General features: G+C 38.5%; 1 protein-coding gene across 1 annotated transcript in view; it reads right to left on the reverse strand.

Annotated features, from left to right (window-relative positions):
• ssp3 (short spindle 3) overlaps positions 1-13574 on the reverse strand; it is an 89863-nt gene that overhangs the window by 34668 nt on the left and 41621 nt on the right. The window contains exon 15 of the mRNA XM_028300160.1: positions 12235-12286. Within this exon, the coding sequence (XP_028155961.1) occupies positions 12235-12286 (52 nt within the window). The remainder of the gene's footprint in view (positions 1-12234; positions 12287-13574) is intronic.

Here is a 13574-nt window from a genome sequence, read left to right on the forward strand (position 1 = left end):
TCACCCACCACTAACTCCGTGCGAGCTCCCAAAAAAATCCTTCCCCACACCAGAATTAAGCTACCTCCATAAACCACGATATTTTCAAAATTAAGACTAAATGTTACGTTCTCTTTGTGTCTCCATATTCGCTATCTTCCATCGATCTGGTTTAAGAGAACTCTGCACTCATAAGTGAAGAGATCATGCCTCCAGTCGTTCAAGACCCAATCACGATATTCACGTGAAAAGTTCAATATGTTTTTTCGGTGCTGTGTCACAAGTTGGAGCTTTCTCGGGTATGCACGACCCTATACCAACTTCAGTAAATCTCCTGTGAACTGTGGGCTCAGTCACTCTTACTCCTCGAGTGTCTTTAAGGTTATTTCTGGCTTGAACAGCAGGTAACCGCGACTTTCTGAAAACTCGAAGTTGTAAAAAACGGTCATCCCGTCGCGAAGTACGCCTTTTTCTGACTTGAACCCTCCTCCTAACGACAGAAATGATCAATCTGTACCGTTGGTTACTGCCATGGGTGGTCGATACTGATCAACGACGTCTTACGGCAGCCGATTTGTATGCATGGCCGTTACTTCTCATTTCATCTGCCTTAATGATTTCTGACGGTGCTAAGCTGGGCATAATAAACCCTTATAAGTAACTGAATGCTTACACAACAAAATTCTCAGAAAAAAACATCTTTCACGTAAAAGAAATCCAAATTAGCAAAAGCTTCATTCAATTCAAAACACTCAACGAAACTGTTGATGGGGTAATTTAAACAAAATAATTAAAAAAATATACTGTTGGCAATTATTTTTCTCATATTTAGAATTAAATTAAAAAATAATGTCATAATTAGGCATTTTTTTCCTAAAATAATGATGATATTGATGCTTTTTTTTCCGTTCCTCTAAATCTGCCGGTGTGTGTATTTGACGCTGATAAAGTTTTTATCTAATCCAGTTAAAAAGAAACGTTGTATTTTGATGCAATCAAGAAAGATAACATTCCCAAATCATAAATAAACCTACAATGAAGCAACAAATAACGAAACTCATCAAAAACCGCAAACACTAATAGAATTAGACAAACGCGGCCAATTCAAATCATTATGTGCCACGTGGCTCAACAAAAGTGCGCTCAAAATGCACCCTATGGTGACTGCAGCAAGGAACGGCGGAGCTATGGTAAATTGTTTCTGTTATGGCACGTGTATGACATATTATATTATTGAAGGCACAGGCCAAATATTACAGCCATTTCATCAACGATTGCTCAAAGTCAATCGATGGTATAGTTTTTTCTTAACAACCTGAACCTGCATCAGAAAAATAAGCTAAGAGGCGGAGTTCTACGTACAAGATTATTCAAGAAGATTTCAGCATCAATACGTCATCGTCGACATAATTTTTCAGCCAAAAGATGTTTACTGAAGAACATAGTCTGAAAATCATTCCCCGAATGTTTTCCCGACTACCCAGTTGGAAGCGGCCTGAATTTTGTGTGCATAAAATTTTATACGAACTAAAACTCACTCTAGTCATATTAAGTCATTCATTCATGCAAATATGCTTTTATAAACGGTTTTAAACATCCCAGTACGAGTATAACTTTATCCCAACCACTGACAGTTTCGAGTGAATAACTTTTGGGAGGTTTATTATTGGGATTTCTTTTTCAATCGAAAAAGTATGGAAGTTAAAACTGGCTGTTCTATTCCAGCTATGACTCCAGACATCCCCCGGGACTCGGCATCGAACCCGGGACCCGGGAGGATACCGTCACGCGATGGCCGCGTGCCCGGGCGTGGCTAATAACATGGGAGAAAGTTAACGTTAAATGTTTCACATTTTGAACGTGCTCGATCATAACATTGGCAAATGTTAAAGTTAGACTATTATTTTCTCGCGTCCCTTAAGAAAATATTTCGAGAATTGAGATTTGCTACCGACATGAAAAAGCGATCGCAAAAATAGTGTCGTAGTGTACTACCCAGCAATCGAACCCTGAACAAGTCTATTTCCAACTCTTTAGACACAATAGATGTGCATTTACCTTAACCTTACGAAAACAGTGTTGTTCCAATTCCAATAATAGTATTGAAACATGTTTTTATTGTATCGCTTTAAATGCAGTTCCCTTTCTTTTCAAAAATAAAAGGATGTTTACTTGAGTAAAATTTTCTGTCTACAATATTAAGAGTATTTCCCTTCAGGTGGCATTACAAAATTCCACCCTGTAAAATAGTCAAGCTAGTAATTTTTAACATTTAGGTTGACAAACAATACATTTAGCTAAAATAGATTATTAATACATTAAGCTTTTAAGAGCCTGGTATCTGTCCTGAACTGGTATACGAGGACCCTGTCATAATAATATGTAATGTAATGTAGCCAAGCTCAAAGCATGTTCACATCTTGCCGCCTCTTTATCCAATAAATGTAATTATTATGACAATGTCAGCAGTGGGGCGCTAATCTAATGTCCTTCCACTTGATTACCTGCCCAGTAATGGAACTAACTAACGCCATTGCCTTTCATTACGGCCATATGCGAGAGGACTGCGGAATTGAATCAAAACACACTTGAAAAAATTCGCGATGATAATTTTTTTAGGACGATGACTGGTGTAGTTACCCTACTCCTGCGCGATTTTATTTTTGGTTTCTTATTTTAGAGTTATTTGGACTAGACTAACACCCGTATTATCAAACGATGCTTGCTTAAGTGAAGCAGCAACGCTATGCGAAGTCAAACGCACAGCGTTGAATCACGTTGAATAGAGCTCTGTAATTGGTTCGTGTGTGTCACTCCGCCACTCGAATACATAATAAAATTATCTATGAATAGGTTTTTTTGGGACCCTGTGCGTCCATGAGCACTGTGAGACCTCATAATTATGTTTATGTATAAGTTAAGTAGTTGTAACAAATGCTTGTTAATGTATGGTCTAATATTCTGTCGACTATACCATGAGTGCTAGGCTACTAGACTTCGATAATTTCATTTAAAATTTTCAAAGAGTACAACTTACAAAACCCAAAATCTATTTGACAGTCTTAAATAGAAATTACTCAAAATTAATTCAATATATTCCTTCAAAAGCGCAATAATTTCATCAAAATCTCAAAAATAATGGTCCAAAAACATCAAACGCACTCAGCAAATTAATAAAGAAACTACAGAGTGCATACGGGACGATATTCAGTTAAGTCTGCGGGGAGACTGCGGCCGTATGTATAAGCCAAACTTGTTTTTTTGTCCCGTGTTAAATTTTATGTTTAGACATCAGAGTAAAAAAAGCAAGTAGGCTTTCAAAAGTGCTTTTTAAAAGCCTACTTGCAGAAATAAAACAAGTTTAATAAGTTTATTATAAAGAAATAGGGTAATAAAACGAAATCAGAAAATTAGGTCTAGAATTATTATCAGAGCTTTTTCAGCTTTATGTATCTTTGAGATGAAATCTTGAGATAAAAAATGCCCTGAATGTGAGACAGACTACAAGATCTATGAGGAAGGCTTTAATCAAATAAACTCTTTTAGTAATGAAAATAACTAATACGATGACAGCGACGATAGAAAATACTGAACATAGTATTATAAATTCTTTATCAATTAAGTTTTTTTCAAAACACAAACAGTGGCATTTGATAAAACATACCCCGGAGAAATTAGTAGTATTGTAATTCTGTAAATAGACCAGGTGATCCTAGACCTAGAGTAGGTACTTATTATTATTATTGGTTTTGGGCCTTAATTTGCGCCAGCTCGACCAGGTTTGATATATTGTGGCAGCCCTTGTCTTTAGAGTTCACTGCTTAGTCCCGTTGAGTCTATAAATTTCCAGATTCTTTGGAGCGTGATATCTGCTATCTCATCCGGGTGCATGATGTGTCGCCCGAGATGGATACTTCTTTTGCTCATAAGCGGGAAGCATGAGTAAAGAACATGCATGGCCGTTTCTTCTTCTGTATGGCAGAATCTGCACAGAGTTTCCTCGGTCATGTTCATGTTCGATTTATGTTTGTTTAGTTTTGCAGTGGCCGGTCAGTATTCTAGTCAATGCACAGGCTTTGTATCTTTTGAACTTTAGCAGTTCCTTAGTTACTTTGTTGCTATATCCCTGAATGAGTGCTTTTGAGTGTTTTTGTCCCGATGTGGACTTCCACCACTCAATTGCCTCTTGTTTGCAGAGGGCGGTTAGTAGCGTGGTGGCTCCTTGTTTGGTAATGCCACAGAACGGTTCTACGCCGATTTGAGGGTTATCGGCTCCATCTCTGGCGAGTTCATCTGCTACTTCGTTTCCTTCTATATTCGAATGTCCTGGTACCCATGTAAGCGTTACTTTGTTGGTATTTCCCAGTGCATTAGAGTAGGTACTTACTGCCTTCTTCAAAATATGTAAAACAAATGCAAACTATTTTAAAAATACATAACTTGACAAAAAAAACAATTTCAAGATCTGTTTATGAATAAGCACCATGGGGTCGCTTTCAATTTGCGTCCATCAATGATCCACGCTCGATTTGAGGGCAGGTGACGTTCTCACCCCTGCTTTATACTCTATGGTCCATGCGCGACCCCCGCTTTACACTATGGACCATAGAGTCTACGAGCGTCCCCCGGGCTTGTCTACGGTCCATACACTCCACATGTGATAAATATTCTGTTTGCTTGGCCCGTTGGGGTGTATTAAATCTAAATTAAGACGAATTAAAATGTACGACCATCGGTCACGGTGATTTAAAGTTTTGGTTTTAACTGATGCTATGAATATGAGGTATTTTCCGAAATATTCATGAAGTTTAGTATGTGTTTTGTACTGCACCATAATTCAAGAAATTTTGACTGAGTTTCTTGCGCTGCTTTTTTTTTAAACTGGACTACATTATTTTTCTAGAGCAGTGACAGAGTGAAAGTTATGTGGTTAAAGTTGAACTTTAAAGTAAAACTTATTTAAGTAACTCTTTTCAATTCCTCTAGCCAGGTAAATTACCGGCACCTATTTATGACTCCTGCATGATTTTTTATAAATAAAAAAAGATTACGATAGGAGTGACTTTTTTTTATTTTCAGATAGGTAACTTTAGCACGTCTTCGGTCAGTCATAAAGTCATAAAAATCTTATTTAAAATTGTAAAAAAAAGTCCAGAGCCCTCAGAAATTCGTCAACAACAAAACACCAGCCAAGTACACGTATTTATTTAGCAGATGTGTGAGATAAGTGACACGTCACCCCTCTATAGGGATGAGCCATACAACGCCATACAACTCTATACAAGTGACAAATATGGCCCTTGTTTGTTTGGAGGGGCCCATTAAAACGACATTACGCTGGCCCGTCTTGGTTTTCGTGAATTATGTTTGAGTCTAAAAAACATGTCCAGTTATGAATATTTCATGGTTAGACTAAAGGAAATTAAGTTAATGTAAAAGTAAATGTCTTTTTGTTTGTTCGTTTTCATGCATAAAACCAAAGGAGAAATTATAAATCTATACAGGGTGGAAACGATAAGTGATCTCACTCGATTATTTCTAAACTATACAAGATACCGGAAAACTGATTAGTGATTACTGATCCTGAAACGTGAAGCATTATCAGGATCTCTTTCAGACGATATGAATTAATTTATTTATTTGATCACCAACATGGTTACATTGTAGCGTTCATAAGAATAACTTAAATATCAATAATAGGTTACAGAATTAACTGGATCTATCCAAAAATTCAATATTTCCAGCTTCGATCCACGGTCACTAACATTAGAATATCCGAAATATCGGAGGCTCGTAAATAAAAAGGTACATGGTAGCAATCTCGTAGATAACTATTCTAATGATTGGTTGATAGTGTCAAATACCCAATTTAAAAACTTTCTGCAACATATTGAAATCCAAACAGAAAAAACCACAGGCTCTCGTGCAATCGTACAAATGAAACTCCTATACAACAAACCTCAAGTCTGAACTTGCCACTTGCCTGCCCAATCAATCCAAATTCCACTTTAATCGAGAGCTCTCGGCAACAATGAGAATCGAATTAAACACTCGATCTTCAATCGATTAATGGCATTACGCTCTCGATAGAAGGGCCTTTTCCAGGCAGTGGGAGCACTAGATTCGTTTGGTGAGAGATTTTTCAAGTATTAAAGCGGTTGAGATTGAGAGTTTAATTTGTAGCTAACTAATGTAGGTACTCGTAGAGTCGGCAGTTCATTTTGGTCGCAAAATCGCATTTATTAGAACTACGAACGATGCTGCAGTCTTTTAATTGATATGCGTTACTCAAAAAAATACATTTTCGTAACATGCATTTTTGTTCAAGAGTACCGTTTTTTTAATCAAATTCAAAGCCGGCTACGAGGGCGGCACTGAAAATTTCGGGAATCAAGGAAGTGAAACAACGTTACTATTTAAAAATGTATTTATTGCTTTTTAAAGTATTCACCGCGAACATTGACACATTTTTCCATACACGAAACCAATCATTGAAGCAACCATTGCATTCGGAAGTTTGGGTCTCCAAAATGGCCGTTTTGTAGGCTTCCACAGCTTCTTCAGGTGATGAAAATCTCTGACCACGCAATTTATTCTTAATTTTAGGGAATGTATAGAAATCATTAGGGCTTAGGTCGGGGCTGTACGGCGGATGGACTAATAATTCAATGTTTTCTTGCTCTAAAAACTCTTTTGTTCAGTGCGCGGTGTGAGAACTCGCATTGTCGTGATGGAGGATGATGCGGCGGTTGCAGTTCTCTTTACGGAGTTCAGAAACGACCTGTGGCAAACAAATGCTAGCATACTAATCTGCATTAACCGTTCTTTGTCCCCCAAGAGGAATAGTCGCAACATGGCTGGTTTTGGAGACAAACGTGGCCACCATTTTTTTTGCAACACTCCGTGAACGAACAATTTTTGTTGGCTTTAATTCATTTTCGAACACCCAAACTCGTGACTGGTTTTTTGTTTCGGGTTCGTACGCGTATATCCATGATTCGTCACCTGATACGATGTTGTATACAGCATTTGAGGATCCTGCATGTAATCTCCCGAGAGTTCTGACGCACCAAGTAACGCGAGCCGCTTTTTGCTCTTCACAGAGCGAATGCGGTATCCATCGGGAAAACAACTTTTTTACACCTAATTGTTCATGCAAGATTATTTGTATTTGACTCATGCCAATGTCTAAAGTTGCCTGAATTTCGCGGTATATCACATGTCGATCTTCTTCAATCAGCTTACGCACAGCATCAACGTTTTCTTAGGTGACTGCAGTTTTTGGACGACCTTGACGGGGATCATCACTGAGCTTGACACGTCCACGTTGAAATTCAATAAACCAGCGATAAATTGTGGTTTTGGATGGGGCTTCATTACCAAATGCAGAAATCATCCGGTCAACACACTGTTTTTGTGTTAAACCACTTCAAAAGTCATAATAAATCATCGCTCTTGAATTTTCTCGAGTCAATTCCATTTTCTCAACGACTAAACAAGTTTGACAAGACCTTGTGATACGACCGAGAATCTTTTTTTAAATAAATAAATGGTATACGATTTTTAAAACCCTGGAGTTTGCAATTAAATAGATTTTAATATGACTGGAACAGTGGAACTATTCCATTCCCGATACTTTTAGTGCAGCCCTCGTACTATAGGCCTTATACAAAAGCTCAAAGTTGCACAGCGTGCTATGGAGAGGGCTATGCTCGGTGTTTCTTTACGAGATCGAATCAGAAATGAGGAGATCCGTAAACGAACTAAAGTAGGTAGCTGACATAGCCCGACGGATTAGCAAGCTGAAGTGGCAATGGGCAGGGCACATAGTACGCAGAACTGACGACTGATGGGGCAGCAAGTTTCTGGAATGGACGCCGCGTATCGGAAAACGCGGCGTGGGACGTTTACCCACAAGGTGGACCGCCGACCTGATAAAGGTGGTGGTGACAAAGGAAGCCGCTGGATGCAGGTCACTACCAACCGTGCGATGTGGAAGTCATTGGGGGAGGCCTACGTTCAGCAGTGGACGTCCTGTGGCTGAAATGATGATGATGATGATGAAAGGCGGCCAAACTGTCGGCTGATAAAGTCTGTAGTAGTGTAGTTTGCGGGGCAAACAATAACCTCTAACATTAAAAAATCCGCCCATCGCCAAATTGGAATACCCTCAGAACTGACTTACGTCAGCGTATAAAGCTATGCAATCAGTCCCCAATAGCCAATATGCGAACGTTTGCCAAGGTCTGTACAAAAAATCTTTGACACTTAATTAAATTAATCAAAAATCCGCCCATCGCCAGATTGTAATACCCCTCAGAACTGACTTCACGTCGGCGTAAGCTATGCAATCAGTCCCCGATAGCCAATATGCGAACATTTGCCTATTAAGCGTTTAAAGTCGCGCAGTCGGTAATCAGTTGTCGCTGCGACACGCCCACCGATTGAATTAAAGCATTGAGCCCTTAATGCCCGGGATATGGACAAAACGGGACCCCCGGGCGCGACACTTGTAAGGACGCGGTGGGACTGCTGGCGAGTTTATAAGCGCAGCGGATCACAAACAAAAATGCCTTTAAACTTCACCATAAACTAAAAAATTCGTTCATTCGTTTAAACTAAGAGACTGCTGTGAGAGGCATGCGTCTACGTCTGATCCATGGTCTCCACTCGAGAACGAAACTTATAGATTTAGATTTCTTTAAATCTATGTTATAGTATAGGCTATAGGGTATATCAACTGAGGTGCTTATAAGCGATTTTTTTTTTGCAAGTACCTAACAGCTTGCGTGACAAGTTCCCATATTAAATGCTTACAGTATGTGGTTATCTGTTCATACTAGTATTAACAACACCTGACATTCGCTGGTCCAATGATAGTTTAATTTTCGTAATCAAATAATAAAAAGAAATTGAAATTAAAATATTAAAATACCCGCTGCAATTCAAACCGCAGCTCTACCCTCGTCGTAATTTCGACAGAGGACATTTTTAATAAATTAAAAATGGCGGGGGTTCAATGATTATTTGATATTCAGGGTAAATATTTGTTTTTTATTAGCGCCATACATCTGGACGGTCTTGGATGTTTTTTGAAAACATACTCGATGTTTTTTGTGTTATTGGAATACACGTGTTGAGGAAAATAGACCATGTTTGAAATTAGATATTTATTTAATTAGATGTAGACATAGTTACTATTTACACGTATACAATTTACCAGACATCCTTTTGGTGTTTTCATCTTAATTTACAAAGAAAATAGAGTGAAAGAAAATAATTTTACTTGTGAAGTATGGTCTGCTTACAATGTTTTGCCAATTAAATATAAAAATTAATTCTTCCCAGGATTCCCAGGAGAGCCCAAGTACGCATTTTGCGAAATACACATTTTGCAAAAATCGAATTTTAAATCGAGTGCCCATTCTGCGTCAACCCCATTTAAAACTAGATGAAGAAGAAAAAAAGAAGAGATTAAAATGAGTAGCCATGAAGCGACATAAATTCCACTCGATTGAAGTAATCGAATCGAAAGCAACATGTGTACGCGATAACCGAACATTAGCTCCCTTCCGATCATTCCTGCCGTATGGTCGGTAATACCACTAATACAGTCCCCCCAATATAGAACTGTAATTTTGAGCTCTATTACTACTGCAGTTAGAGTATACAAAAATTCGGCGTTGTAAATTCAATCAGTGATAATCACTTGTAATCCGTATGCGTTGATTTAACGTATTACAGTTTATTTAGCCGCAATCGATCATAATGGATAATTCAGGGTGTGTAAGAACACGAAATTTCCCTAAAACTAGGTAATCAATGCCTAAAGTTGAAGCGAAGTGTATAAGTACATCGAATATCCTAAAACAAGGTGTGTGTCAATACGGCATTGGTTTTATTCTGTGTAATCCGAAAGAGGGCGATTTTGGTCAAATTAAAAAAAATCTCCTTAATATTTGTACGGGGAAGTGAATTTTTTCTGCTATCAGCCCTTCTTTGCAAAAAGCTTTTTTGCTAAAATTGTCTAAATATGCGTAAAATTATAATTACTGGCAGATTTTTAGGTTCAAATAAAAACGAACCGCTCCGCTAAAGTTAGCGGGAATTGCCCCAGAGCTGTCAAAACAAAGACAAAAGAGTTTGAGTGACGCGAGCGCACACGGAGTTTGATAACTAGGCGCAAGTGGCGCGAACTTTATCGTGCCATATTAGGGTTCAATTATTGAATGCAGCACTTTTAATTAATGAATATTGTTTGCTAAATACACAATTACTTGATGCTACTCTACTTCTTATTATATTGTTCATATTTGTCTTTGCCATTTATTTTGTCATCCGCTGTTACTGAAAGTGAAGGGAATTTTATCTTTGACTTCGGACTCCTATTTCCTTCTGACTTAGGTATTTCGGTAAGGACCAATGACAGTTTACCTTCCCCTTGGGTCAAACTTGACCTAACCATGTTTAATGATGATCAAAAACTGTATATCCTGGCTGCACTGGAGTTTCCACCATATCTTTTCTCAATATGTTATCCCAAAATGGTGGTATGACAGCTATATTTGGGACATGTATAAGTGCCTTGAAAAAGGCCTACATGCTAATAAAGAATTTAAATGAGAAGTAGGAACATACCTGTGCCGTTCTATTATTCGTACGTTAGTTTCAGCCAATTGACGTCCACTACAGGACAAAGGCCTCCCTCAAGGATATCCATAACGATCGGTCCTGTGCTGCCCGTTGTATTATCATCATCAACAGCCCTTTACAGTCCACTGCTGGACTATGAGCCTCCTCCACTGTGGAGGGTTTTGCCATAATCCCCACGCTTGGCAGGCGGGTTGGAGATCGCAGTTTAAAAGATTGATGTTTTTCAGAGAGCGCTGCTGCCCGTTCTTTGTTTGATGTGTAGTCCCTAAGTATTCGTTGTATTATAAAGTCAACAAAACTGGAACCTACATCAAAACACAACACCGCCCTTGCCTGCACACAGGCATCTAGTAGTAATCCAATTTGTCTAATGCACTCTGGCTCCGAGGGTGCTGGTGACACAGGAGGCTAGCCCGTAAGTCAAATGTGTAAGGGAGGAAATCGTATGCTTGTAAGGGTAATGGGTTTTTGAGAAGCATACCGCCATAATGTCATTTTGTAGTTTGTACCTTTGAAATGACATAGTGCAGTATTGGACCAACCTTTTGGAGACCAGAATCATTTGAGAGTTTTCGGGGTCACATTATGAAATGGGCTATGTGAAACATTTGCAATGTTGCAGAATATACTGACATCCATGTTACAGAGAGTACTGATACACAACATTTAGTACAAATCGGCACATGAATTGATGATGGTGAAATGAAATATTTTTTAAAACTTTGACCAAAATTTGACATTTTTGAAAACGTCCAAAAGTCTTTGTCCATCTTTTAAGGAATTAAGGTTCTCTTCACACGCCACCAACTCAAAACACTTGGAACTAATCACATTATAATTATGCCTAAGATTCATCTAAACAAATACGCAGTCAGCAGAGTCTCGTCGACAATCAACATTTAGCATTCTGCATTATAAATGAAAAATCCAAACACCAACATTTACTATTTACCCACTATCAATGGGTCCACAGAGTAAACAGCATCGCAGACGTCAATGTTGACACAGATGCAAGTAACATTATACCTACGGGGGGCTGAAAGTGCCCTGTAAACTGTTTGCGAGGAGGAAAACAATCACGAGGGGAGAGGGGGGTAAGTAGCCCTTCTGTTAAAAATACTGGAACTGAAGTGAGAAATAATAAAAATTGTCTGCTGAAAAATACTTTTAGACATTGTTGTGAATAAATACCTGTTGACGAAAATGATCATTGCTACGCTGTTACGTAAAACATAATAATTATGTTGCAATTATTGCAATATTACAAAAGGACACAATTCTTACCAAAATTATTATTACTACGTAGTTTTTGTAGCAAGGGTTTTTAAGTTAATGGTAAGGCATAAAAGTGTGAGAAATGAGATCCATCAACTCAGGATAGCCGCGTGAACTTCATAAATCTAGTTTTTTTTAGAAATGTTGATATGCCATCTCTATATTATGTTACGTCTTATTTAAGTTCTAATTTTTTAATTAACAAAAAGTCTTTAAACCGAAATACGGTTTTAAAAATATTTTTTTCAATAATGTATTCCCCGTGTTGGCAAGATATAATAGGCCAAATAGCGAACGGTTGAAAAATGTATTTTATTTTAAACTTACCTGATGAGCGTGTGCGCTCTGGTCCTCAGTGTGACCAGCAGGTCGATCTCCTCTTTGTCCGCCTCCTTGCTCTCCTCGTCGACCCTGGTGGAAAAAGTATTCATTAGTTTTAATTTAGTACACACCAATGATATTATATAAAAACAAAAGCAGATATGTTATAAGCGCTCGCGCTGTGAATACTCAAATACGTCCCAATTGGGACGTCTTGTGTTTAGTCTTCGTGTGGTGTGGCCTGCGTCGTGCGCAATCGCGTGTACCACACCATAAGTTCCTGTGTTCTTATAAGGGTTCCGTTTTTTGCCATTTGACTACGGAACCCTAAAAAGATCGCCTTTTTTATTTTGGCAATATTTCGACATTACAGATATTTACTATTTATGTATTCGTCATTAGAGTGAATAGCCCAGAAAAAGAAATTAGTTTTTTTAAAGGCCTTAATATGGCTTTTTTGTAACTTTTTGGACTTTAAATTAAAACCGTCATTATTATAAGCCATTTTATTGATAAGATTAATGTATTTCATTTTATTAATAGAAAATTGTCGTAGTTTTTTACTATCCGGTATCCGGCCGGATAGTGAGTTACTATCCGGTATCCGGCCGGATAGTAAAATTAGGCCGGATATCCGGCCTACCGGATAGTTACCGGATATCCGTTTCATCTCTAATTGGTACACACTATTATACGAGTATTACCAACAGAAATCTACAAGTAATTTATGTTTCTAAAGGGAGGGTGGTAGGGTAATTTAACTTTTCGTAGGAGGCGGGCAGCCCCTGATTTTTTTCCGACTTTTTTCTCAGCACCAGCCTATACCAGATGACCAGCTTGCGGGAAATCTTTCCTTTTTCCTTAGTATCCTCGTAGACCGAGTCCAGAATCACAGAGAGGAAGCCCCTCAAATGCTTGGAGTTCTAGTGACAAATGATACCTGATGATGGTATGCCCCTGTAGACCAGCTGACCAGTTTGCGGCAAGTCTTTCCTTTTTCCTTCGTCTCCTCGTAGACCAAGTCCAGAATCACAGAGAAGAAGCCCCTCAGATTCTGAAGTTTTTAGTGCGAAATGGTACCTGATGATGGTATACTCCTGTTGACCAGCTGACCAGCTTGAAGCAAGTCTTCTCCTGTCTTTGTCTCTAAAACCCTGGTAGAGCTGCACCAAGTCTAGAGTCACTGGTATACAGTATCAGAGATACCTGATGATGGTGTACTCCTGTTGCCTAGCTGCTCAGGTCACGACCAGTCTTGCCCTTTCCTTTGTCTCTTTAAACCCTGAAGGAGCACAACACAGAGTCCAGGCTTCTAAGAATTCTAATGACAAATGTTACCTGATGAT

The sequence above is a fragment of the Ostrinia furnacalis genome, unplaced genomic scaffold (assembly GCF_004193835.3).
Source record: "Ostrinia furnacalis isolate ACB-3 unplaced genomic scaffold, ASM419383v2 OfSCF0696, whole genome shotgun sequence".
In the NCBI taxonomy this organism is placed as follows: domain Eukaryota; kingdom Metazoa; phylum Arthropoda; class Insecta; order Lepidoptera; family Crambidae; genus Ostrinia; species Ostrinia furnacalis.